This window comes from Chaetodon trifascialis, chromosome 1 (assembly GCF_039877785.1).
Source record: "Chaetodon trifascialis isolate fChaTrf1 chromosome 1, fChaTrf1.hap1, whole genome shotgun sequence".
In the NCBI taxonomy this organism is placed as follows: domain Eukaryota; kingdom Metazoa; phylum Chordata; class Actinopteri; order Chaetodontiformes; family Chaetodontidae; genus Chaetodon; species Chaetodon trifascialis.
This window is the reverse complement of record NC_092056.1, coordinates 2,467,180-2,494,768: the sequence shown is the minus strand read 5'-3', so window position 1 is coordinate 2,494,768 and position 27,589 is coordinate 2,467,180. Positions and strand designations below refer to the sequence as shown.

The following is a 27,589-nucleotide window of genomic DNA, read 5'->3' as shown; positions in this document are numbered from 1 at the left end:
GAAAGACCACCTGGATGACGGCCTGCAGGAAACGTCTTCATCACCACAAACGTCTTCAGTGTTCAGGAAAGTTAACCTGAAATGTTCTTGATTCTTTTATTGGTTTATTTTGAAGGACAGAATCCACATTACTAAACCAAACAACAGAGCAGACCCACATGTGGAATTTACATTCCCATCGCTGTGTTTTGTAACATTGTTGGAAGTTTACAGTATGTTGTGCATGTTTCTCAAACCAAAGGAAGTCCACACAGACGAGATTAATCCAGAACAGGAGACGGAGCACAGCGCTCAGCTCGCACAGACCGGAGGAAGACACCGCGGATCTGAAGCGGCGCTCAGCATCGAGCAGGTCCAGACATCACACATGAAACATGAGAGCGTTTCAGCTGACAAAGCGTTCAGAGGCTCAGCGCAGCGTTACGGGACGACAGAGCGTTCATCCTCCGCAAAGAAAGGTGGGTCTTTAAAGGGTCACGTCACCAAATCACACAAAGACTTTCCCCCTCTGTGGGGATCTCGAGTTAGATCAGCTCTGAATGTCGGTGTGCTGTGCTGTGCCGTGCCGTGCCATGCCATGCCATGCCATGCCATGCCATGCCATGCCATGCCATGCCATGCCTGGAAATTATTTTTCATGTGAGCAGAGAGCAAACAGGAAGTCGCACACAGGAAGTCTCGAATGCGGACACTCTCAGCCGGCCTGTGTGGACCTGCACAGGTCTCCAGGCTCGTGCACGGCGGCCAATGAGCAGCACTCGCTCAAAGCTTCCTGAACATCTGTTTGTTTGGGATGAAGAAACATTTGAAACATTTAAAGACATTCAGCCTGGCGTTCAGTTCGAGTACAGAGTTTTAGATGTTTCAAACACAACAAATGCAGACAGAAAACATCAGTCAGGCGTCTCAAGACCTGAAAGAATCAAACTAAAACTAATCCAGTCGGGCTAAGAGAACAAATGTTGGGGGTTTCTTTGTAATTTGAGTGAAGTGACCCTTTAAACAAACACCTGCTGCTCTGAAGCAAACAGCGCGATGATCTGCAGACCAGAGATCAGCAGATTTCACCTCTACAGTACAAACACAACGTAACACGAATCCCACTGACTGAACACAGAACTGCACTTCTCTTCAAGCATGTGTGCCCCCCCCCCATTCACACACATCCACACCTGCTACATGACTGCTCGCCACAATAAAAGCACATTTAATGTAAAATGCCCCTCCTGTTTGTTCAGTGATAAAATGAGAGATCAGCTTTCAGATTTTCCCACATCATGAGGTGATTTACAAAACATATACAACAGCTATGGTACAATTAAATATCTGCTGCGGGTATCAAAAATACCAGACTTTTTTTTCTTTTCAAGATGCAATTTCAAAATAAATATTACTTTGATTTCCTCTATCGATTCCTACTGATTATATTAAATCTTCAATGAGGCTTAAGGACTTTGGCAGTAAGCAGTGCACACACGGTTTGACCTGCAGATTCAACACTCGCTGGCAGTAATGAAGATTCAGCTGCTGTTTCACAGAAGCAGGTTTTAAACATGTGGTGCCACAGAAGCTCAGCACAGCACAGACGCTGGCGTATGATGAAGAGCAGAAGAGCTGCAGATAGTATTTTTCTGTCTCGTACGTTGAGTCTCTGTATCATGTAACAAACGATGAAAACAGAAAAGTTTGTGCTTCTATGGCGGCCATAAACTGCTGCATCGATGCCAGGATGTGCGCCTGGTTACCGGTCACCTGACCGCCATGGACGATACGACGCCTTTAAACGTGAAGGCTAAAACTTCAGTACTGCAGCTGTCCGAGGGTAAGAAGATGAGAGACAGACGTAACATGAATTAAAGCTCCATTAAGCTTCTTTACGGTCACAACGGATCAAACACTTCCTGTTTGGTTAAGACTCAACGCTCTGAGCAAACCCTGGTGAAGCCACTGCCTGCCCGGTGCAAACTGGCAGACAGACGATGTTAGCAGGCAGCTGGGAACACGGTGGAACATCTTGCAGTTAAATGCCAGATGTTTTCCTCACCAGTGAGAAAGCGAGAGAACGTTGGACTTCTATTCGTCACGTAGACGCAAACGTGATGATTTTGTTCAGGCTTTGCTCTAAGAGCTCAGGGCTGTGGATCGCTGCCCCCTGGTGGCCAAAAACGGATCAATGCAGCTTTAAGGAAAGAGTTTGTGCAACAGCGACAGTAACAGAGAGCTGTTCAGTTTAAACTTGACAATAAAGCTTCACCTTACAAGTGGCTTCCCACATCTTTACAGTGGACTGTCAGAGGAGGCTCAGTGGGGTCACTGGTGCTTTTTAAAGGCAATGAACAGCATGTGAGGCACTGCCATGATTCTTCAACGCAGAGCCCAGTGTGAGGATCAGCTGCCCCTTCGTCATTATTCAGCACACAGTCAGCAAGCTGGAGGAGGTGGGAGGCCGCTGGGATGCAGTCACAACGCCTCACTGCTCATGACTGACAACGCGATGATGCTCATGAAGCTTCAGATGTAACCACAGAAGTTTCTGACAGATCTGAGGCCTGTTGTTGTGCAGGTCTCCAGGCCCTGCAGTACTACGGCTCTGCTGTTTGAGTGGCTCCAAACTCTAGAGGCGTCTCAGGACGGGGGAGGCTTTCCGAACTGTCCTTCCACAGGTCCATCGACTCCTGAGTGTCAAAGAACTCGTCGGGTCCCTCAGGAGACTGAGGCGTCTGGGAGCTGGAGCCCGCCTCGCTGCTGCTCTCTCTGAGCTCCAGCAGTACAGGCAGCGAGCCCGGGAGGCAGTAACCCTCCATCCGACCCAGAGCCAGCTCAGCTAACGCAGAGCAGGGCGGTCTCAGGCCAGGATCTGAAGCCACACCGCTGGCAGCGTCCTCGGCTGCAGGAGGCACCTCAGGCACTTCCTGTGAGCATTCAGGATTATCAGGCTGGTGGCCGGTAACAGCACAGAGCTCAGCATCATCCTCTGGTGAATTATTTGGAGTCAGAGGGACTTCGCCAGGGTTTGAGACAGCAGGGCAAGTTGGGTCAAGGGCTTGTGACCCGACGGCGGGCAGCGGCTGAGTGGAAATGTTTTGAGAGGAGTGAGTCTCCTCGCTGCTCTGAGGGGTGAGGGAGATCTTATCGCTGAAGCTGAAGCGTGGGGAAGTGTCGGCTGTAGTGGGAGAGGACGGTCCAGCGCTGGACACTGTGCTGGATGGACCGCTGCTGTCTGCAGGGACAGAAAAGACATCACAGAAAAAAAAATCAAACAGAACAAAGACGCAAAACTTCATAAGGTTTCATTAGCAAGAAAAGAGGCGTGTGTGGTTCACTGGGTCTGAGGAGATGACGGACAGCAGTGACACAGACTGAGCAGTGAGGCTGTAATAGACGACTTGTGTTCCATAAATAATCCACAGGCGTCTGAGGGAGGCTAACCTAGAAATGTCAAATCTCGGTGTGAACAAGGAGCCGCTGCGATACTCACACCAAGGAGGTCTGTCAGAACGAGATCTGAGAGAGATGGAGGATGAGAGGACTCTCTGAGGGATGTACGAGTCCACTGATGGCTGGTTGTGTGAGTCAAACATGGCTGACAGAGCTGCGGGGACAAAACGAGGGCCGAAGGTCAAGTTAAGTGACAATGATGCTGGTAATAATAACACAAATATGCGTTTGTTTCTCACCCCTGGTGGTCCTCGTGTGCGGATCCCCGGCGCTCTCACACACGCCGGCGAGGAACTCGTTGACCTGCTTCAGCGACAGCGAGTTGTGCAGCGTTTCCAGAGGGTAGATGGAGGGCACCATGGAGCAGCCTTCGAAGCCTGCGGCAGAGGAGAGACACGACGCCCGCAGGCACATCAGCCCTCGGTTAGACCGGGCAGTCAGAAGAGGAGCAGGCAGAACCACTTCAGCTGTCACCCGACACCACCGCCCCAGTGCCACCCCTACGCTACACCTCAACACGGTGCTCTGAAATCCTGCTCCTGTTTCTGAACGGGCCCGAAACCCCCTGTGAACTCCTGCCAGCCTCTACGGGTCATTTCCACGCAGGCAAGTTGCAAAAACCATGCTGGACGCCAAGACAACATGACACCATATCAAACGGCAACGAGTCTACGCATCTCAAAGGTCTCGCTGTATTTGCAAAAGCAAGCACATCTCAAAAACATCACGACGGGCTGTCCGGTCAGTCCCAACACGCAGAAGCTGCAGCTCTAACAGCAGCACACAGAGGTCAAAGCCGTCCGGACTGCAGCTCAGGTCCACCACCTTATCAAAGGCGGTTCATCCACGGTTAGTTCACAACAAGCCACATCTCACCAGAGCCGCTCACGATCACGAAGCGTCAGACCGCAGCTCGCCTCGAAGCCTCAGAGCCGGACGCTTTCACTGCGCTCGCCTGCACGCGGCGAGAGGACGCCGCAAGTACAGCAAACAAGCAGGAATCACATGCTGGTTAAGATCAGGTGGGAGAGCTACTGGCATTCAAGTCGAATTCAAACAGAGCAGCCTAGTCAAATGCAGAGCCGAAGGCGATGTCTGGATCTTTAGGAAAGATGGAGGCTCAGGCCCGTGACGGCAGATTATCTGTTCAGAGCTGGAAGAGTAAAAACATCTTTACTCTTGATGCCAAGACGCAGCCACCTGTTTCTGTGTCACCTCAACATGTAAACATTCATATATTATGTTGTCAATATGACGCAATGTGAAAAATGTTGATTTACAGACAGTTTGTGGAGGAATGTGCACGTTTCTGCTCACGTCTACTGTGTGCTGTGCGGAGGGGCGGGTACACCCGACAGTCCGAGGGTCGGAAACACCATCTTACTTCATGTGAAACTTGTCAGTGTTTGACTTTGTCTTAACTCAAGCAGCTTGAATAGAACGGCCTAAAATTAGCAGTTTCCAGATTTAGATGAGGAAGAATCTGATCAAAGAAAAAGCAAACCAGGCTAAGAATACAACCAAAGATTGGAAGAGGACTTCTGACACCTGATACTTTCAGTCTGCACTCAGACGCACTGAGGTCTGGTGTCGAGCCCCGTGTGCCAGATGTTGGCCTTGTGATGGAAACATCAGGGGGTGATGGTGAAGGCGAACACTCTGCTCCCATTTCCTCTGCAGCTTTATTACTGAGCTTGTTCGTCATTTCGTGAACTAATAATTGTCCCTGTTGCTGCTGTGATGATTATGTTTCCTGCCAAGATAAATAAAGGGTGGTTTCTTTCTCATCTAGGTGGCCTCAGTCTTCAACCAGCTGGAGTGACAGTGGAAATGAAATGCTGTGCATTTGTTTTACTGTGTGCATAAATACAACAGCAAAGCCAGTTTGTCTTGTGTTGGTATATTAGACAGAACTGCTTCCTGTGAATTCACAGAGTACAGAGTTTGGTACTTTTGTAACAGAGTGAGACGAGGAAAGAAAGTAGGACAGAGTCTGAAATTAGAACGTGTGAAGCATCAAATGTTGGTAAAATGTGTGTTTGAAGTGTGACTGCCAGTCATCACACCTTTTAAATCTGACATTTAAAAGCACAGTTTTTGGTATTTTGTTGTTTTCAGACATCCCTTCAAAATGTCAACAGATTAAAACCATGATTTGTTGTATTTAAAGAAAAGTTACCGTACAAAATACGACGGAAATTAAGTGACAGGTTTCTCCAATTCTCTATTTTTGACACTAAAATGATCTTTGACATAGAGAAACAGTCACTCAATTAATTGTTCAAGTTAATTTTCTGCGAAACTACGAAAAATCTGCTTGTTCTTTTAAGTCTTCTACGACAGTTAACTTCACATCTTTAGGCTGTGGGTGATTTTCTGGTGATTTTAAAGGGCAAACAATGAATGGACTGACAGTGAAAGTAATTATATGGTTGGTAGGACTTACAAACTCTGGCTGGTGGAAAGAGGGGGAAGCAACTGACACCACAGCAGAGGGGGAGGATATTAGTCGCAAAAACAGCCCAAAAACCCCAAACAGCTCACACCACTCCAGCTTGCAATCTGCATAACCACAGAAACAGGCAAGCATGCAGAAACATCAAGAGGCAAAGCATGAGAGTCAACCACAGAACAGGCACAGTCCCAACTAAACCGTGAGCAGTGGCTGAACAGGGTGTGAGGCTGGGGGCATGGAGGGCGGGGCCAGGGGCTGACCGTGGAGGTACTCTAGGGGGTCTTGGCCGGAGATGAGCCAGTTTCGGAAGAGGCGGAGGTGGTAGGAGCACTGGTGGAGGTGGTGGGCCAGCGCCCCGTCCAGAGAGAGGTGGCGGCCCAGGCTGAGGTCGGTGGAGAAACGCCTCAACAACTGGGCCACATGGTGCTCCTCCAAGGGCTCTGAGGAAGAAGAGGGAGAGCGAAGAAGGACAGAGCAGTGGAGGAGGAGGAGGAGCAGTACAACAGACATGAAACGATAGGATATGAGCGAGGAGGAAGGAGGAGAGAGGACTGAGGTGCGATACAGGTGAGAGGGGAAATGAGTTTGGAGAGAGAGGGAGGGAGGAAAGAGGAGGGAGGAGAGGTGGAGTGTGTGTGTGAAGGCAACAGGCAGCCAACAGCTTCTCCTGACCACCAACAGCCAAACAACAGAAGAAGCAGCAAATCATACCAAGCAACTCCATAAACATCATCCAGCGCTTCAGCAAAGCCCAGAGCAAGACGGTGAAAAGAAAAAGGTCATGTTGCTCCTCTGCAGACGCTCAGAAACATGAACTACACTGAAAACAACCCTGATCCAACTCAAGAGAATCCACCAAGGAGCAAGTGCCACACGGTACGTTTCCAGGAAGAGGCGGCGCTCTGCAGCCACCTCTCCAGAGAAACTCTGCAGAAGCTGCTGAGCAGATCAATCTCATGTCCGCACTGACAAACATGTCGGACAGCTGAAGCCATCCTTCGACGCAGCTCAGACTTAGCTGCAGCCGGACTCTGGGTCTGGCACGTTGCATCACTGGACGCCGCTGTACCTTTGCCAGTGCACCAGAGAGGCGGAGCCACTGCTACGGTGGATGTGTCATCTTGTGCTCCTGCGGTGAATGATATATATCAGAGAAAAACATGCGAATATAGTCTGTGAAGGTTGCACTCGATGTTCGTTGTGATTTGAGTTTTCACACGTCGCTGCTCCGGTTGACCTCTCACAAACTTGCCAGCGAAACACCACAAAGACAGAAAACTCTTCAAATGCATACAAAACAATCCAACTTGGGTATTCTACCCAGAAACAGAGAAGATAAACACAATCCAGACTGACCAAGATGTGCCTGCTGAATGCGTCTAAAGCAGTCCTGAGTGGACGGACAGGAAAGCCAGCTGAGCTGCAGAGGTTCACAACAACAGCGTTCATATCTCACTGTCTATGCTTCCCCGCTGTCTGACCGTCAGTACTCAAGAAAAGATCCAAAATCAATGAAAGCGGAGACACTCGTTACACTTCATTAATAATTGAATATTTGCCCTTTTTCAAGTCTGGAACACACTGGACAACCGCTGAAAACACTCCGAGGCACACGTGAGCCCGAGGATCCAAACAACGGACTGACGCTTCAGTCAGAACAGACACAGGAGGTGGGATGAACGACGCTTTAACCCTTCCCCTGTTTGCCAATAAGAGCTGATCCTGGTTCAATCAGCTGCGATTGACCCCTGTCGTCCTTCCATCCACACCGTTCAGGCAGCTAACGGGTTAGCATCACTGAGGGGGGCCATGAAGCTGAGGTCAGAGGAAGGGTTAAACATTCAGTGTGCTGCTGGTGGCAGTTCAACAATGAGCTCAGTTCACATCCTCTACAATGATGGCAACAGGTGTGTGTTTTCTGTAATTACTGTGTTCACACACACACACACACACACACACACACACACACACACACACACACACACACACACACACACACACACACACACACACACACACACACACACACACACACACACACATCTATCCACTGGGAAAAAAAACGGAATTATTGGGTAATGGTGATCAATTCACAAACTGTATGCAGGATGTTAAACAGGGTTCCCACCCTTTATTCACTATGAATTTCCATCATTAGGCTCTTTAGGCTGCTTTGTTATGCTGCTCTTTAAACATGAAGCCATGAGGAGGGATGAAGCTTTCAAGGAATGACACCCCCAGGGTTCACTCGTTATTTAAGAATATCGCTTTTCTAGAATAAAAAGGGATTTGAACTGATTTTTCTACGTTGGTTTATTGATCACAGGGAGCCTCTACGCAGCCCATGGAAGCAGTTGTCTGATGCCGTCTGTTACAAACTAGGAGTATGTTCACCAGTGAGGGAGGATCTGATGAAAACTCTGCTGAGCTGCGTCTGAAGTGGACGATCTGCTGCTGTTGGACTAAAGGTCTGAACCATCTTTGTCTCTTGCAAGTCCTCAAACTTCACGAACGTGCAACACTAATTTAAAGTGGCCCTTCACAAACCAAAACACACAAACCAAAATGTGCTGGTCTCACAGTAAAGTTGCTCTTTATACTACACGTGTTGCTTAAGGTTTGACCTTTAAGGACTGTTCATCCTGCAAACAAGGAGACACGAAGCCCAGAGAGATTCCTCCAGTAATGACGCGATGCACTCTGTCCGCCAATTTATTTTTGAGTGTCCAATTCTGAGTGTGTATGTTTGTCCTCGCCAATTTCACAAAGGAAGGAAAAAAGCATTTTAAAGATGAGAGGATTACTGTTGTGACTACGCCTGGCAGCAATGAAACAAAACCATGATGATTAGTACGAGTCAACTGTTCAGTTTACCGTTTGACCACAGAAACCACTGCGCACCATGTGAACAGCAGGTCTGCAGAACGGCTCTCTGTCACAGCTGCAATGACGCACTGAGACAATAAACTAGCTATGCTATGCTAAGCTATGCTAAGCTAGTTAGCCAAAATGAAGTCAGATTCAGCCTGGATATACTATGGTTTAATACTGTGCCGTATTAAAGAAATGTGAAGTAAAGGTCTGTTTCATTGGTTTGACGGGGACATGAGGGTCTGTCTATTAGCTGGTATCTCTAATAGAAACCAGCTCTCTCCTATACAAGGCGATCAGTGAATGAAAATACTGCAGTAACTGTAAACAGACTTATTGATCCAGGCTGGTTTGATCATACAAACTGCAGGAAACACAAAGGGAAGTAATCCATCTGATCTAAACTGGACTCAGGTGGAAATTAGGGAACTGCCAGACAATTACATGACTGACATGTATCACAACAGAACAAAGTGAGTCCAGTCACAACGTAAAATGTAGGTTTCGCTTTGAGTGTTTATGAAATGCTGACTGCAGTTGGCGCAGGAGGTAAGAAATATGCTGTTATTAGCTGTTAACTGGACATTATTCCCTTGAATCCCTGCTGAAATCTGGTGCTTTTCATGGTCTAATCAGTGTGAGGACACACTATGAGGTCTTGGTGAGAGCGCGCTGACATTCCCTGTCTCCTAATTTCTTGATATTTCACAAATTCAATGACCAGTGGGAACCCTGATTAGAAAGAGAATGTCAGGTAGTGTTAGAAAAGAGTCCAAAGCATATGGGTAAACAAAAAAAGAATAAATTAAACCATTGGAAAAAAATAAATAAATAACGGAAACCTGGAATGCTGGAGGGCCATGTGGAAAAAACCCAAGGTCAAAAAACAAAAGTTTGAAGACATGCAAGACAAAGGGAGGTGAAGTGGAAAAATACTTGAAAGAAGCAGACGTACCATTAGTCGGATGCTTTGCAAACGACACAGAAAATCGTTTTACTGCCGGCATAGACAACAACTCTGAGGAAATAAAAAAAAAAATTCACTAGTGTTACTTTGAGCCACAGTAACTTGAATATCATGTTTTGTCCTTTCCCTGGTCTTTTCTAATGTGGACGCAGCAGTGGACAGAAGAATCAGAGCTAGCTGGTCCGCTTTGTGAGGAAGGCCTGACTGAAGGTTCTGCTGACACATCTGATGTTTGAAGATGTCTGAAGATGGCTGTGGGGCAACACGTGATGGAACATCTTCTGATGACGACGTGGGATGAAATGTTTTAACTGAAGGAGTGAAGAGTACACACCAAGAAACAGAAACCCTCCACAAACGAGGCCAATACTCAGGTCTGATCGGTGCTTTCCCTCCCTCCTCCTGCTGGAGCTCTGACCATCACAGCATAAAGCACAAACCCGTCAACGTTTAAATGCCGTTCAGCCTCTCTGTCGCGAACACTGAAACCTATCGACTGGTGAGCCTGACCAGGTTGAGATGCTTCGGCATGGAAAAAATAATTAAAACAGACAGCGACACTGCACTCAGAGGAGCATGCACTGAAACGGCTCGCTTTGTGTTCGACTGCGTCCGGGCTGGAAAGCTTCCTTTGATTCCTGAAACTGAGGTGTAACAAGATGGATGACAAAGACCAACAGCGAGGCTACATGTGAGACAACCAGGAGGATGGCAGCTGAGAGGACACTGAGAGTCTGTACGGTACCACAGTGACACCTACTGGACGACATGACGACAGACATCAATGTCAGCTACACGATTGGAGCAAAGCATGACGGCCATGCTGCCTCGCTGACTTCACATGGACTGTTGAACATAAAGTATTATTCAAAAAGGTATTTGAATAATATCTTCACACAGGCAGGCCCTGGCTTTCTAACTGCATCAACACATTCAGATTTATGTTCAAAAACAGTGATTGATGAGGATGTTAAACTGCTGATTGACTTTCTGTCACAAGAGACGTCAGATTATCGTGTTTCTCTTGGGAGCATCATGTATGTTTTTGTCAGCGTGTTGGCTCTTTAGCTGATTTTATCTTCAGTGTGTGAATGTGGGAAAATCGGACACTGAACAGACTGTATTAGGACGTCACTGCAGCCATGGATCATGCAAAAACAAAACAAAAAACATGGAGAGGTCATGATTTCTGAGGATGAGGGGCAGTTAGCGGACACGTACTGATGATTAGTTGCTTCATACATGCAGTAGATCTAGAAAAATGAAGTAAAATCATACTGTGTGCTACTGAAAAATATCAAGCTGTCCTCAAACTAACAAACTCTCAAAACACTCTAACATCTAAAGACAGCAACTGTGATCTCTGCACACTTAAAGCTGCGGCTGACAAAAGAAGACAATCAGACAACAGAACATGACTCCACGAGTGTATACTGATTGTCCTCCACCTGCACGCTGCCTTCGATGAAGCTGCTGTTAGGTGTGCTGCTCTTGGTAAAGCTCGTCTGCTCGCCACATTTCCTTCTATCGTCTTCACACAAACATCTAAAGTCTCGTCTAAGCTGGGCCTGAGGCAGCATGTATACAAACTGCTAAAAAAAAATACACCAATTTTACTCAAAGTGGTGTGGAGAATAACAAAAAGATGGAAAAATCCAGTGGGTTTGGTGGCTACAATGAATATGGAGTCTAAAAATGCAGAAAAACACAACTATAAAATCGATGTATGAGCGCACATACAGTATCTACTCCTTCTCTGCTCATAGCGCACGTTCTGTAATCCTCTACTGCTGCTACTTCATATGTTCTAGTTGTACTACCACTACTTCTTGGTACTAAACCTACCTACAGTACACATTTGTGCCCAGTTTCCCCACAAGGCATGGCTAAGCATTCAGACTAACAATGCTTCACATTTGAGAGGACAGGTGTGAGACACTGATCTGCTGTTGCCCTGTGCAGGTTAGTGAAGGAGCGCCGTCTCAAGCACGTACCGTCTTTGTAGGACAGACTGCCAGTGGAGAATTTTTTGCGATGTGCGCGTGCGTAGTCCTGCAGGTTAGGGGCGCTAGAGGACCCACCTAGGACAGTGGTGCTGAAGAGCCCGGCGCACTGAGAGCCTGCGAGGGGGGCGGGGGGGGGGGGGGGGTTAGTTACCGCTACATAACATGCTGTTACTCAAACAACTATCCAGAGAGAGACAGAAAGAGAGAAAAAGAGACAGAGAAACAGAGAAAAACAGACAGGCAGAGAGACACAATGACCCAGAGGAGACCATGCATCCTGTCCCAACATCGCTCTCCACCCCCCCGACAGGACAAGCTTTATGAGTTTAGCCACTACGTCAGAGTATGAGGCCAAAAGGAAAAATCCACCCGGAAATCCTGCTCTTCGCATCAGTTTGTGATGCGTTCAAGTGCGATTTTGTTTGAGCAGTTCGAACAAAGAGCACGAAAGGGCAGCACAGAAAGAAAAACCGGAGGCGAAAGCAACAGAATGACATTTGTGACTTTTCTCTGGGAAATGTTCTTCCTGTGCGAACGAACAGCGAAAAGCAGCAGCTGCTCGTTAAATCTGAGGCACTGACGCCAAATCTGGATGTTTGCCGCTGATGTTTTAGACAGCAGAGCTGCGTGTTCGTACACACACCCTGTCACAGCCATGAGGAAAACTGAACGGCAAACAACAAAATCGACACAGAAATGCAGCTTAGGTGGATTTTTCTTTTATCAGCCACTACGTCAGTCATTGTTTCAGGATTACGCTGAAGGGGGAAAGTGGCTCACTGTGATGGAGAGAGGTTAATCTGTATGGAGCTACGTAAAGGTGGACACTTAAACGCCTCAGTGGAGGACGTGAACATGCCTCTGGTACAAATATTTGATGGTTTTCATCACATTAAGTTGACACGAATGGAAAAACAACTGTGCACTGAGACCATTTTAAAATCACTGGGCTCATCTTCCATGCAAACATTTACAGTGCTGGAATCATGATGATGATCAATCTTCATGCGAAACAGACTCTGTTCCAGGAGGAGGGTCGTCTCTGACCTGGAAACTGGACTAGTTTTACACGCTACTCCTGCCTTTGAATTTCACATCACAGTTACAAAACTGGACGATTGTTGGATGCAAAACGCTTCATGAAGAATGACTTAGATCCCAAAACGGGTTGAAAATGCAGCCGACATTTTCTCATCAGTCTTGCATTTGGGAGTAGTTTTCTTCACAAACAGGTGGATGTGTTAAACACACATACTGTGTTTGACATGTACATCTCCACCAGCAGGAACGAGCTGCCTGCATGCGTCTCCACACACAGCCCTCAGAATGCAGTACCTCCATTACCGTCCTCCCGGGAAAAAAGTCGTCAAATGAAGCCCGTCCCGCCCGTCCCTCCCACTCCAAATGCCACACGTCATCTATGCGCACAGTTGCCATGGAGACGGGGCAGTATGACACCTACCTAATCCACTTTGTTTCATCTCGGGAGACTGACGTGAGCAGAGCGAGAACAGACGGTAACTGCCCACTTTGGAGGATGATGTCTCTGACAGAACCTGGTGGAAAATACACACACACACACACACACACACACACACACACACACACACACACACAGTGGTAGCTTGAGTGTATTTGATATCATGCAGCAGTCTCCATTGCTGGCTGCTACTTTGCAGAGTGAAATATGACCTTTGGCAGGAGGAGAGGCCAGCAGAGACGCTCTGGGTCAGTGAGACACGGTGATTATATAACTAACCCACCTCTGTGGAGGCTACACAGACCAGTGATGTGATTCTTGACAGTGTTTTCAGGGACAAAACTAGCTCTTTCTACGAGCAGGCGGATTACTCACCTCCATGGATCCAGTCTTATGATTGCGTATGAGCGGGGACCTCCTCTGAATGGTGATTGGCTCAGACAGCGGCACGGCGCGGTCGGTCTCATCTCGAGAGAGGTCCTCCAGGCTGCCGGGGTCCGTCTGTTTCTGCCCGTTCTGAGTGAGCAGAGAAGAAGAGGGAATGCACCTGCTGCTCCCTGCGGGAGAAAAGCACGGCGGAAACGCTCAGGTGTGATCCTACCTGCCGCGCTACCTCTGCGGACGCGGGCCTGAAGCCAAAGCCGGTTGGCGCGTTCTCCTCCTCCTCGACGCCTTTGACACCAGGGCTGAAGTGAAGCTCCACGTGGAAACGTTCCTCTGAGGAGAGGTCCTGTAGGGAGAGCAACAAGACCATGAGACCATCTCCAACATGAAGCTGAATCAAGCCTGTGCAGATAAATACATAAACAAACCAACACTACCTTATTGTTGTCCTCATACAGCATGATGACTATCTGAGTCATGTAGTTGAGTTCAGAGACGGCACTGAGGTAATCCATGGCGCGCTTCCACTGCTGGTCCTTCTCCTCCTGTCAGGAAACACACACACACACACACACACACACACACACACACACACACACACACACACACACACACACACACACACACACACACACACACACACACACACACACACACACACACACACACACACACACACACACACACACACACACACACACACACAGAGAAAACCTCAGTTTCAACTTTTAGCCTCACCTGAGAAACATTCAAAGTTGTGCAGGACTGATGTTTGGCTGCTTACATCCAGCAAACCTCCATAGCGGAAAATGCTGAGCAGGGAGTGGACGTGGCTCTCACTGGTGAAATACAAACGTGTCCTGACGTGGCGCCCGGGAGACATCACTCCACGAGAGTACCTGCAAACAAGACAGCACTGTTCCAGATGCTCTGAAATACCCTCAGCAGCCGGTCTGAACACCGTGCATCTAAACAGCCTCGTAGTGAATGAAATCTTCTCCTGGACTCACAGAGGGTGCAGCTTGTTGACAGACTCGTCCTCATGTGTCCTCTGCAGGTCAAGCTGGATCTTTCTGACCAGTGGAAGGCAGTAAGCATATGCTATGTCCAACTTCTCCACTTTATTTATGCCGTATTCCTGCAAAAGCAGAAAAACGTGCTAAAAATACTGCAGCACCTCTGAATTGGTAATTCCTCTGGCAACTTTTGAGTGTTAATTACTTTTTCACAGTAACAGCTCATTGGTCTCACAAGGTGAAGCAGGAGAAAGTGAAGTTAAATTAGCAACAAAACTTCTCTGAGTTAATAAAGTTGATTTCTAAATCTAAAAACAGTGCTTTCCTCCCGGCTCTCTGAGCTTATCTTAAATTCTCATCAGAAAACAGAAAACCTGGAAGAATCCTTAAACACAGAAAGCTCAAGAGGAAGTTTCACTGCAGCCGTCCAGATGCAGCAGCACCACCTCCTCTTCGTCCTTCTCCTCCCGCTCTCACCTGTGGGATGACGATGTCAGCCAAAGCTCGAGACAGTCTGAACAGCTCCAGCGTGTCCTCCAGGCCCAGGGTGGCGTTGTGGATGACATCGTACTTCACGCAGTCGTAAATGTCCGGTATTTTACTGATGTCGTAGCGGCCGTTCTTCATGCGGAAGTCTCGCTCAAGCTTGGACCAGCGCTGCAGCATCAGCTCCAGCGTCTCGCTGTGGTACAGCTGCAGGTCTGGTGACAGGTGAGAAGATTCATTCAAGATTTTCACTGCATGAGTGACTGATCAATGTGACAGAAATGAGCTCCAGTACAAACTGTCACAAAGTATGACGACACCGATTCTTTCACGTCACTTTCAATGCTTTGAGAGCCACAAACCAAAATCCATTCATCTATTGGAGACAAATAAACCCTTACATCTTTAAATCTGCGCACATCAAACCAAAACACCCACGTGGCTGAATACCTCCGGGTATAAGAGAAATCTGTCCTTTTACTTTAGGGTCATCAAACCTTGAGATCTTTCTAAAGCTGAGCGAGGGTTTTGCTCACCAGCTGACTTGGGGTCTTCCATCCTTTTGCGGATCTGGGAGGTGAGGCTCTGAATGAGGGCGTAGACCTGGTCACATGTGGCCACTGGGTTCTGGACGATCTTCATTGAATTCACCAAAGAGGCACTACAGGTCGGGGCCAGCTGTCACACACACGAAAAGAGAGAGCACAAAGTACTGTCAGTAAAAATCAGCCGCACAGAACAAATGAATACCGACTGCAGACCTCAAAAGCCTGAAAGTGCTAAAGCGCACAAATTAGTGTCATTCCGTCATTTAACAGAACAAGATGAAGAAATATAATTAATCTGTGAACAGTTAGCTCGAGATATACAATCCTTTCTGCTTTCATTAGGACAGCTTAGTAATCCTCTGAATGATCAAAGGAGATATGGCCGCAGACTGTTGGGCACCCTGGTGAAAAGGTCACCCCTTGTCTCGACACATCAACCTCTCAGTCAGACAATACTGTGGGAAACAGTAGAAAATCTCATTTCATTTGCAGGTTAAGTTCAAACATTTCAGCTGCAGTGTGTGAGGAGTAGCTGCGGTGGTACGATGTCAAACACAGCGGCTTCTCACCCTGTCGTAGTCTTCGTCGGTGAAGTCCCGGTCCTTCTGCAGAATCTCATGCAGCCGGGCCTTGACGCGGTGCTGGCAGCTGCTCAGCGAGTCACTGTCGTTGTCCAGCAGCCCGTTCATGTTGGCGCTTTTCACCATCTGCACCAGGATGGGCGTCAGCTCGCCCTCCAGAGCCAGCAAACCCTGCTCGCACAGACGCGCAAACAAAACGAAGAGCGAATCTGTGACTTGTTTCTGATGCAAAGAAATAATCACCATACAAATACGCTGTGAGCAGTTTACCACAGAACATGGAGACAGTTTCGTTTCTGTTAATACGTATCAGCAGCTGACAGTGCAAAGGCAGGTAACAACTCTGTCAAGGTCATTTTCCTTTTCAGAACACCTGCTTTCCTCCAAAACACACACGACTTCTCGGTAATTTGAGATTCTGCAGGTGGTGCTCTTTTCTTTCCATTCAGCTTGTTTTAACTACACAGTATTTTCTATGAACTGACATTTGTAAAGATAAAGATTTACCTCCAGTAAATGAAATAAGTAACTGCGTCTTGATGCTCACAACAAAGCTCAAAGCTTTCAGCTGGCCACAGATTGAGAGCTGGACAGAAAAGCTCAGAGGATGTCAGAATAGTGCAAACCTTAGCGAAGGCTGCAGCTGTCATCTGCACTCGGCCTTCATCAGACGCATATATCTTCAGGTCGTGTCTGTAGGTGCTGTGCAGCCGCAGTAACCCACAGCCTGGAAAGCCAGCATAGTCTCCTACAGAAACACAGTGATTACAGACACAGAGCTCGCTGGTTTAAAATGTCACTGAAAACTTCATCTGGACAAATGAGCATTTTTGTGCATAACAAGCAGTTTGTGATCTCTCTGGTATTAAATCTCTTCTGTCTGAACTTTCCAGCTGCAGCTCTGCGGCACACCTGGACCAAACTGCTTGCCTTGCTTTAATGCGAGTGTCACTTTCCCAGTCCAGGATTTCTTTGTGTATATCGCTGACCGAACATCTCATTTTCTCTTGCAAAGAGCTTCAACAACCTTTATGTCTCGTAGAACTTTTTAACTTTTAAATCCATCCACGCCTTTGCTCTCATATGCCTTCTGTTTGCATCAAGGATTCGATTCTATTACTGCGGCATCTTGTTTCATTAGTCACTTCAATAGGTGCACATGCTTTAACTCAACTTTACAACACCTCCTTAACCAACACTGATCACAGATCTGTGCTGTTTATTTTCCATCACCTGGTGGGTACTAAGGTTTTTTAATAACAGCTACTTAATTAACAGCTAGAGCCAAGGAATACTCCATGACTTTTGTCATTAGGAAAACTGTGTTTCTCACCTTGTCCTCCAGGGTACATACAGCGAAAGGCTCTTCCCAGCTCCTCGGCCTGCACTCTGCCAGCAGGAGTCAGCTCTCCTCCCCACTTCAGCACCAGCAGCAGAGACGGACCTTCCTTACGCGTGTCTGAAAACGAATCCAGAGCAGCTCAGTCACAGCTTGAGCTCAGCAACATACTACTTTAAAGACGAAGTAGAAATTCTGTTAACATCTTCCTACCTTCTTCCTCACTCGAGGTTTTGGGCTGCCCATGGGGCAGGTACGTTAGTTGCACTTTTCTGTTGATCCCAGAGAAATGGCCATACCTTTATTAGCAAGAAAATGGAAAAAAAAATCTGGATTCAATAAAAGCTATTTATGGAACAACGTGGTCGTACGCCTTCTATCACCTCCACCAACAACGTGGTGACTAGTGTAAAAACAGGACCAGGATATGTAGTTCCATGCTAGTAATCCCAAAATCCAACAACCTGTCATTCTCAGCTGTGAACACTGATATCTGTAGAGTTTTTAGTGTACAGGACATAAACGGCAGCTCATCAAATGCTCTTGAAGTCGTGTTTGGCTGAAATGACCTAGAAATGAATGAAAGGACTGAGATCGGGGGCTGGTGGTTAATGACGTGACCCAGTTTACCCGTAACTCACATTTCCAGAACAGTCTTCAGCTGCTCTAGTTTGGACTTCTTCTCTTCTATCTCACAGTCATTGTGCTGTCCTAGTTCTGCTAACAGCTGCCGTGTGATGTCCAGCACCTCCTGTTGAGGTTCAGAGAAACACGCTGTCAGAGATCTCACAGACAAAGTCAATCACACTCAGGCTGGGAGACGCAGTGTCAGAGCGACATGGTACCTGCAGTTGTTTTGGTTTCTTCAGCTTTAATTTCCCCGTTTTGTATCCTCCATATTTTTCAAACAGATCAAAGAACCTGAATGAAACAAAGACAAGCCGTCAATGAATCAAAACTCTTTAATCGATCGCTGCAGTAAACAGGAAGGCAGTAACAGATGACCTACATGGGGTTGCGAACTTCCATCTTCATCTTCTGTTTGGGCGTTCGGTCTCCATGTCGGATGACAGCGATGACACAGCGGAGCTCCATCCTGAGTGTGAGAGCGAGGTTAACATCAGCATTTCACTGCTGCTGAACACAGAAACTTCACAACCGTAAAGAACATTTACAAACAGGTTCTGTTGTGAGATGACGGGCACATTGGCTAGAAGAAGACAACCTGCATCCTGCCATCCAGGCAGATCAACCTGTTCGGACTACTGCTGACTCACATGGTCCCTGACGTGGTGGGAACAATGGGGATGTCCTCTGCCTCAGTAGGGATGGACCAAGGAATCTGAAACTGAGGAGCCAGCTCACGCATCACGATGTTCCTGAAGAGACACAAATTCAGTCAGTGCAAACTCGGGAGAAAATGGCCCGGTGGACGAGGAAGGACACAAAGAGAAGCACGGTACCCGAGGATCTTGGCACAGTCATCATAGTATTTCATCGAGTTCTTCACAAAGCTGAAACCATTGACGTCACACACATAAGAGTGTCCATTGGCTCGGAGAAGATCGAAGCCGCACACAGTTTGCTGCAGTGAGACAATAACAAACGGCACAGTGTCAGTAACGCACCCCCACCAATGAAGCCATGAGTGAACCGGGACGAACCAGACCTCATCACCAGCGCCTTTGCTCACCTTGAAGGCCAGGCAGACCTTACGGGCCACCAGTTTCTCCATGGCTGAGAGCATGACGGGGTAGCGGACCTCCTTCCCCTCACTGTCTCTTTCCACCTTCCCGTCCAGAGCAGGGGACTTCCGGGCCTCAGCGTGAGCATAGTCTGGCCCCACAGTGTACACCTGAGGTCCCATGAAAGACCCACAAACACCAACCATTCACTCAGCGTTGATCCAACGGGTGACGCTGAATAAAATCATTATTGTCCCACAGCACAATATCAGTTTTTTCTTTAAACAACATCCACACAAAAAACAACTTCCAATCATGTAAGTTTACGGTATGACGACTACCTTAAATTATTTCAGCTTTGTTTCTGAGAGGTTCTGCATGGTGGACGGCCTTAAAAACTACCATACTAATGAGCCTCGGGCGCCGTCGCCATGGAGAAGAGGCCATTGAGAGGTGGCAATGAGAGCAGTAACACATTCAACAGACGTCATCTGTGCAGCTGAGAACAAAACATGCTGCCACAGTTGCTGAATTCATTCAAAATCGACCTTGAAATCAGGAGTGAACTGAGCTTTTTTTTTCAGTTTTCTCAACACTGAAATCTAAAGCCTCCACCTGGGACCTTCATTTTCAGAATCAGGGTGCCTGAAACAGCCCCTCTAAGGTCTTTACTCTTCTATCTGCTAAAAAGCAAGACGTGTCAATAAGTACTGAGTCTCGACTGTCTCATATTCCACCTCAGCACTGTGTCCGTACTCTACCTTCACATCAGTGCCGTCTGTGGGCATGAACTCTTCGTAGATGTACGAGCCCGTCTTCCTCACGCTGCTCTCTGGTGAGTACACGCTGCTCCGGCTCCCGATCTGATCAAATCACACAATGAGTGAAGAATGATGTGATTCTGTCCGGTACAGCTGTTCCACTCAGTGCAGTCTGTATAACATCCATCACAGGCTGAGTTAAGGGCTGCAGCTCCATGTTTGACAGAGAGCGCCTGATTTATGATGCTGCTCTTTCTCTGGCAGGGCAATGGACCCACGCATAATCACAAGAGAAGCTATTAAGCTGTGTAGGTCAGTGCCTGCTGCGTTCTAGTCTGTTCAGCTGATTAACAGTCGCCGTTAATACTAAACAGATAAAAGGAAGGTGGACAGTGAAAATGTCAAGAGCAGCCACCGGCCAGTAACACTTTTCCAAATGTAACACGAGTGCACTCTGAGAGAATAAGAGGGCTTGAGTCTGAAAGATCAAAACCATAAGAGTAAAAAGGTGCTCCAGTGTGTCACTGGAGCTCACTGGGAAAGAGCAACTGGTCGCTCGGGTTAAGCCACAATACTGACAGCACAGTATGAATATAATGGTCGTTTAAAGTGGCCATCATAACAACAGAAAACTGGTGTTGAGCGGATGTTAAAACTTTTTCGTGATTAGCCTTTCAGCTGACTGTACAGACTCAAAAAATAAGCCATGACGGCCAAAGTCAAAGGACCTTTCTGAAGAGTCGCTGGCTGCCACCGCCAGCAGAGGTGGGGTAGTAGATGTAGACGTTATGGTCCTCAGCGCAGACAGGCTTCTCGACGAAAGGCTTCTGGAATATCTCCCCGTTCACCTCCACATGGTCCTCTCCTTCCACCAGGTTACACTCTGAGACACACACGCAGACAGCAAATGTTTCTGTGTGCCAGGACGGCCCTTTCATTACCCCTCTAATATACACAGATGACACTCCCCCCTGAGTGTTTACTCTTGAGCCCTGTGAAGCAGCTCTGCACTTTGGATCATGTGATGGTTACAAAAAGAGTCCTCACCGTCCAACATCTCATGGCTCATCAGTCCAGGGACAGAGGACCCGACTGACGGTTCCATCATATCACAGAGCAAGTATGGTACACTTGCAACTGCTTCACATTTGATACTATATTTATCTACAGGCTGAAATAAAACCAATGCAGTGTTAAATGAATGGCCTCAGGATGCTGCAGGGGCAGTAAGACTGTTTGTCTGAGAGCTCTGTCAGGACAAACAAAAGCTTTATGAGTGAAACCAAAGTGGAGAGAATATCATCAGCTTTCTACTGTGTTTTCCCATGTGATGGTAACTGCAGCACAGTACAAAATATATAGGAATAAGTAACATATCAAGTATTAGTAGTGAGCTGGCAGACTGACCATCTGGTTTATCTGGGTCACGGTTCAGCACAGCATAGCGTGGCAGATCTATCCCCTCCTCCTGCAGGATGCGATACACCTCCCTCCTGTTAGAGAATACATACAAACACATCATATATCAAGTCTCACTTTGATTTGCGTACTGGAAATATACAGTTAGGTATGCAGAAGTACCTGTCCTGTATGTAGTACTGCATGTTCAGGTCATTGATGAGCAGACGGTTTCTCAGTTTGGCGTAGCTCACTGCTTTATCCAGCGGGAATCCTAGTTCACGTGAGGAGAAATAACGATATAAATACACGTCAGAGACGATACAGTGAAGGAAAACAAGATCAGAGTCATAACGGCTGAGACACTGTGGCATTGTACGACAAGACAGGCTCTCTTTTTAGCGTGTAAATGGACGGCATTTGATAAGAAGCTCGTGTGATTGTACAGACAGTACACACAACATGTAACGTGATCGTGTGTGTAGATTTATTCAATTTTGTATGACGCAACTTTTGAGCCAAGACGACTGATATCACTACTGTAGGAAACATAATTCATATAGAACACATAAAAGTGTGTGTGTATGTGTGTGTGTGTGTGTGTGGTACCCTTGGAGTGGAAGGAGATGAGGCAGTCACACAGAGGCCATTTGTCCACGGGCTCGTTGAGGATGGCGTCCTCTGGGAAGATGACCACAGTGATGTACTCGAACCTGCAGAGCCTCTCCAGAATCTGGGTCATTGGCTTCGACTTGGACTTCTTCATCATGCAGCAGATCCCCACCACGATCTGTCGCTCCGGGGGCTGAACGAGAGAGAAGAGAGGAACGTTTCAATGAGCTGCCCGAGGAAGCAACACAGACAATGGCAGCTTTGTCCCATGAATCTCCAATAAAGCTCATATGTAAGAACACCTGTGCACCTGACCTGCTCTGGAGGAGGTTCAGTTCAGTCCAGATCTACATTCTCTATGAGCGACATGGACTCAGCCGGGGGGGATATGTTGTATATGCAAACTTACTGAGGCGTACGTGGGTAATGTCACTGAACGAAGGCGTGTAATTACAGCAGTGCAAACTGAACGTGCTGCACTGTGGTTTTCTGCCACAGGAGCCGACATGCATTCAGCTGGTGATGCAGAAAATCTTTCTTTCCTGTTTACTTCAGTTAATTTTAACACTAAGCTAAAGTAGGCGGCACATGATGAGTCCACTTTGTGTAAAGCCTGATGAAGAGAAGCTGTGTTAACTAAGAAAGCTGATGTTGTGACACCCCAGCTCACAGCGAGAGTTAAGTGAAGAAACAGATTTTATTAAAGAGGTTGTGCAGTTTGAATTCATCTCTCACCGAGTCTGTGTCTTCGTCGTCCTCATATAGCTCCATGTCTGTCCTCATGCTGTCTTCCAGGACCTCGCTCTCATCGTCCTCGCAGCCCACGAAGAATCTGGGAGCGCCACGCCGGCTCTCGCCCGGGCTGTAGGGGTCTGACATCACAGTCCCCCGCGGCAGCCCTCAGCGTCCCACCGCGCCATCGTACACCAACACACCGCCAGAGCGGGCCGCCGATGGGGGGGCGCGAGGCCTGGGGAGGGGGACGGGTCCACTCTGCCTGGGCTGGACAGCAGAGCTGGGAGATGAAGGTGTGCGAGGTAGAGGAGCAGAATGACACTGAATGAGCGCCGCTCAAACGTAGAAGGTTTTGCGAGGAACGATGGCGCTCGTCAGTCCTCGGCCATGAAGTTACTCCACTTTCTCATGCTTTGGTCAGTAAATTCACGTCATAGGATGGGTTTGGGTTTCTCAAGAGTCGTCAGCAACCAGGAGGCTGCAGCTCCAATTACCTGATGACAGCCCTTTCCTCCATGTGTATGCAAGACGGATGATCCTACAAGAGTAACACAACATTACACATTATTACTGCAATTTTGGTTTGCGGTGTTGAGGAAAATGAATTTGCGTGTCCTTTAATCAAAGTCATACTCTCCCTGCGCTCCACAGTAGCTGTATTATAAAGCATACAGCACACTCCTCATCCAGGCTTGTTTACACATGAGCAGATAATGGAGCATTTCACCAAACAGGACAACAAAGGCAACACATAACGTCATCGAAAACAATATTACAAACATAAAATGTTAAAATATTTGAAGCCATAAAGGCAGACATAGACGGAGCCTCCACCTCCATGAAATATGATGGTTTGCAAAAATGATTAATCATCTTTCACAGCCTCTATTTTGGATAATGATAGTCAGACGACTCAGGCTGCAACTTGCATGTCCAGAAATATGGTGAATTATTGTCAAGGCTACTGTTTTCTTCTGATTTGACTCAAATTTTGCAGTTGCTTTGTGTACAAAGAGATTAAACACGGAGACAAATGAATTCTGCACAAAATATTTCATCAAAAAGGGACAGAGAATTAAATTCCAGTGCACATCTTTGAGGATATCCGGTGTTGTCTCATTACGCCAAGCTCTGTGGGTAATTTAGGTCTTTAAACTGCACAGTACAAAAGGAACACCATGTCTGGCACTGCAAATCCCAACCAATATACCATCAACATAAGCAGAAAAGACCGTGTGCTCGAGCAATAATTACCTTTAGCACTTACTCGGTTGTTACGCATTTAACCCTGACGCTGCAGTCTGGTGCTGCAAAACAGCAGGGCATCAGCTCTGATCTGCATTTCCATCACCACTAAACATCAGCCAGACCTGGAGACAGGACGGGCAGCGGACCACATGTCATACTGTAGACAAACCACAACTGCTCATTACTCTGTGGCACGCTGCAAGACGCCCATCTGAACAACAAACCGCTTCACCATGAGGCACAGTCACTCAAGGGTCAACCCGACTGCATACAGTGGAAAATACTGTTACTAGAACAAGCAGCTGTTCAGGGGTCCCAATGAGAACATAAACAAGCACATTGCTGTCCAAAGCCTTGGGGATCCCAAGCTGAGGGAACACAAACAAGACTGTCAAAAGTTCTTTCTACAGAATCTGCTGGTTGGTTGAGGGTCCCTCCCTGTGACCTAACAGACGCAGCAGTCGGCCAATCATCAGCATGGACCGTACACAGCATTCACTTTTCACTGGCTGTCTGTCTTCTCTGATAGTAAGTCAGGTTTTTGGGCTTTTGGTTTTTAAATATCTCATTTAAATCTTTGAACTTGAGAAACCATGATGTCATGTTTTAGTGTTTTTGGATAGATGATTAAGAAAATACTACACAGATTAACAGATAATAAAAGAGATTAGTAAACATTAAGCAAATATCAGGTCAAAGAGTGACTGCAGGAAATGTTAGTCCTTCCTGTAAAGTGTCACTGAAAAGGAGAAAGTAGATATGTAGCAGACAGTAGGTGTTATATCTGATAAATGTCCTTGTGAGGACGTTATATTTCTATTTAAAGACACAGATGACTAAATGTCATGCCTTCATGTTGGTTGTACACATGCACGCACATTTAAAGAAAAGGGAATAAGAAAACAGGTCATTCCGGTCGAGTCAGTGGCTGTTAGTTATAAGTTCGTTATAAATGTTTAACTGCTGCCTGGTACACACAACCAGAAACTCACTCGTTCTCCCTTTTTGGCACCAAGTTGATTTAAAATAAACTCTTTAAATGCCTAAGTGGATTAGTGTTTCAGAGCTTGAGCATAACAGTTAATCTCTTTCATTACACCTGCTCACTCGGGCTACGAGCGAGGCCATAGCTCCCCCGAGGACACTGAGGTCACGTCCTCTTTATTTTTTAAAGGGACTTTGGGGGTTTTGGGGGGGGGCGACCCCAGTGCAGTTTACACTCTACAGTTTCATGCTACACACAGTTGTAGTGGTGTGAAAACCTTGCATTCCCGTCATGTCAACTTTTCAGGAGTTCAGAAGGACAAATACTGTTTTGACCTTGAGCGAAATACATTTTGACACTCACAGTCACAGACTTTGTCAACCCAAAGAGCAGAAAGTAATCTATCAACTGATCTGACAACATGAAAGACAATTAGATTTTCAATATTGATTAATCTGCCAGTTATTTCCCGGATCAATTGATTTATTGTTTAGTCAATAAAAACTCAATAAAATGTCAGAAAATAGCAAAAATAAATGGTGTGGTAAACACCAGAGGCCCTGGTGCTGCCTTTAAATGTCGTGCTTCATCCACCTAACAGTGCAAAAGCCAAATATATTAAATTTACAATGATATAAAAACAGAAAAAGAGCAAATCTTTCAACTTGAGAAGCTGGAAGCACAGAATGTTTGACGTATTTTGTGATCAAATGATCATCAAAGTCGGTGTTGTTTCCTTCTCTGTCCATATTAATCAATTAATGAACTAATCATTTAGCTCTAAAACCCAAAAAGTTGGAGATACAGCTGGACAGTAACAGCATGCTGATTTTTCTACAACAACACTACCAGCACCAATTCCCACATTTACTGTTCAACCATGAGCCGAGGCGACACTTTCACCATTCGACTCGACGCCACCGTCTTCCCTTTCCTCTGACCTCTGACCCTCCTCATACATGCAATCACGGCCTGCGGCCCTGAATCTCTGCTGTGCGGCTTTCCATTAATTAACATGCTTTCTCGTCTGACAGTCTCGCACCTCCACCACAGCTTGAACCGGATGACTCAGGACTCCTTGCTGGGGCAGGCTCAGACGCCTCCCGCAGAGCGCTGTGCCAGGATCTCCTCCAGCCTGGCCCGGAGCGCCTGAGTCTGCACCGCAATCTGTTTCAATGAAACCATTTTTCCATCTCACTTGTGGGTTGTTTACTTCAAGTTTGTTAAGGAGACACATTTCAAATATATCTCACCTGACTGACTGACTGACTGACTGTCTGTGTGGGCGCTACTTGCCAAATCTTGATTTCAAGTTGCCACGTGCCTTTAGTGACGTGCATGTGATTAAAACATGTTACGTTTTCTATCATCAACTACTCAACTAATCATCTAATCCTTCAAGATCTAATTCCACAAATTTGAGCACGAGCTCAATTTGATCGCATTTGGTGTCCATTCAAAAACGTCTGCAGGAGAGAGGAGGAGGGGGAGCGAGGTTTGGACTAACGACCTCAGTGTTTCTAAAACCCTGATTACCAGCCAGCAACGAGGCGCGGTGAATGTGGCCATTTCCTTCCACGACTTCTTGTAAAATAAACACTAAAACATTGTCTGCAGACGCTTCAACATATTCTGGATGGACTGAAACACACAGCTCAATTACACAAATAGGTAATTAGACTGTGAAATTCAATGTCCTTACTGTGCAACAGTATTCCTCAAGTGTAATACATGACATTAGCAGTTTTTCTCATAAGAATATGGTCAACAGTATTTTAATAGGCAGTAATATTTCTATGGCATTTAGTATTTTTTGTTTTTCTATTCTGCATCCTGTATACTTTTTTTAATTTTGACCTTCTGTGCCACTGTTTTTGCTTTTTGTAATACTTGCTGGCTGTAACGACTTAACATCCCTAGTGTGGGATCAATGAAGTCTTATCTTATCTTATCTTTCCTGGAGAAATACATGAACGGTACAGCTGCACCTGATGTCCCAGCTTGAAGAGGGCCTGAATAATAATAATAATCCCACAGTAACCAGGCAGGTTAGTTAACGTTAACCTGCATTGCAGACTGATGGCTGATGCTGCCGTTACGTCGTTACGTTGCGGTAACGAGTTCTTAACGTTGAGTACAGTTTGTACGTTACAGCAAACGGATGATAGAAGACGAAGACGCAGATACCGTGAAACGTTGACCAAATTAGTAAAACTAATCAACTGTAACATCAACGTGAAAAACGAATATCAACTGTCCTACACAGTCAGAATTCAAGGCTATTTGTCGAATACAGGTTCTTAAGCTATCGTTCATTTTAGCGGCGCGAAACACATTTAGCTAAGGTTAGCTAATGTTAGCATGTAGCTAAGGTTAGTACCCCGGCTGATTCTGCAATGTAAACAAGTCTTCCTCTGCCATTTTGTCTGCATTTGATGCAGTTACCAAATGTAAGTGCGATTATTAATCTTCATGCTTACACCTGGAAGCTTGTCGATGATATTTCCATTATAAGCGAGCAAGTAAATTATGAACTTACAGTGTCGCTGGAAGCTTTACAACGCTGCCTTCAGCTCGCTTCCTCTGCGCTTGAC

The 27,589-nt window shown here is 46.7% G+C and overlaps 1 protein-coding gene across 4 annotated transcripts; it reads right to left on the bottom strand.

Moving 5' to 3' along the window:
• Window positions 1-221: 221 nt before the first annotated feature.
• Window positions 222-27,589, bottom strand: ppip5k1a (diphosphoinositol pentakisphosphate kinase 1a). 4 transcript variants are annotated; one of them, XM_070971097.1, is made up of 31 exons: window positions 27,535-27,584; window positions 22,763-23,300; window positions 22,025-22,220; window positions 21,599-21,689; window positions 21,425-21,510; window positions 20,746-20,900; window positions 20,018-20,119; window positions 19,265-19,426; window positions 19,035-19,156; window positions 18,849-18,950; window positions 18,581-18,667; window positions 18,417-18,492; window positions 18,213-18,322; window positions 17,785-17,870; window positions 17,566-17,691; window positions 16,859-16,980; window positions 16,221-16,403; window positions 15,640-15,781; window positions 15,095-15,318; window positions 14,612-14,739; window positions 14,386-14,500; window positions 14,039-14,146; window positions 13,819-13,947; window positions 13,593-13,733; window positions 13,200-13,293; window positions 11,726-11,851; window positions 9,720-9,782; window positions 6,154-6,333; window positions 3,678-3,815; window positions 3,479-3,592; window positions 222-3,220 (listed from the first exon to the last, which is right to left on the bottom strand). In XM_070971097.1, exons 2-31 carry the CDS (start codon window positions 22,904-22,906, stop codon window positions 2,583-2,585), a joined length of 4,290 nt encoding a protein of 1,429 aa, XP_070827198.1. In that variant the 5' UTR covers window positions 22,907-23,300; window positions 27,535-27,584; the 3' UTR covers window positions 222-2,582. The 4 variants fall into 4 exon arrangements, with proteins under 4 accessions (XP_070827198.1, XP_070827283.1, XP_070827361.1 ...); XM_070971182.1 differs by lacking the exon at window positions 6,154-6,333 and having other exon boundaries at window positions 27,535-27,589; XM_070971260.1 differs by lacking the exons at window positions 6,154-6,333; window positions 9,720-9,782 and having other exon boundaries at window positions 27,535-27,586.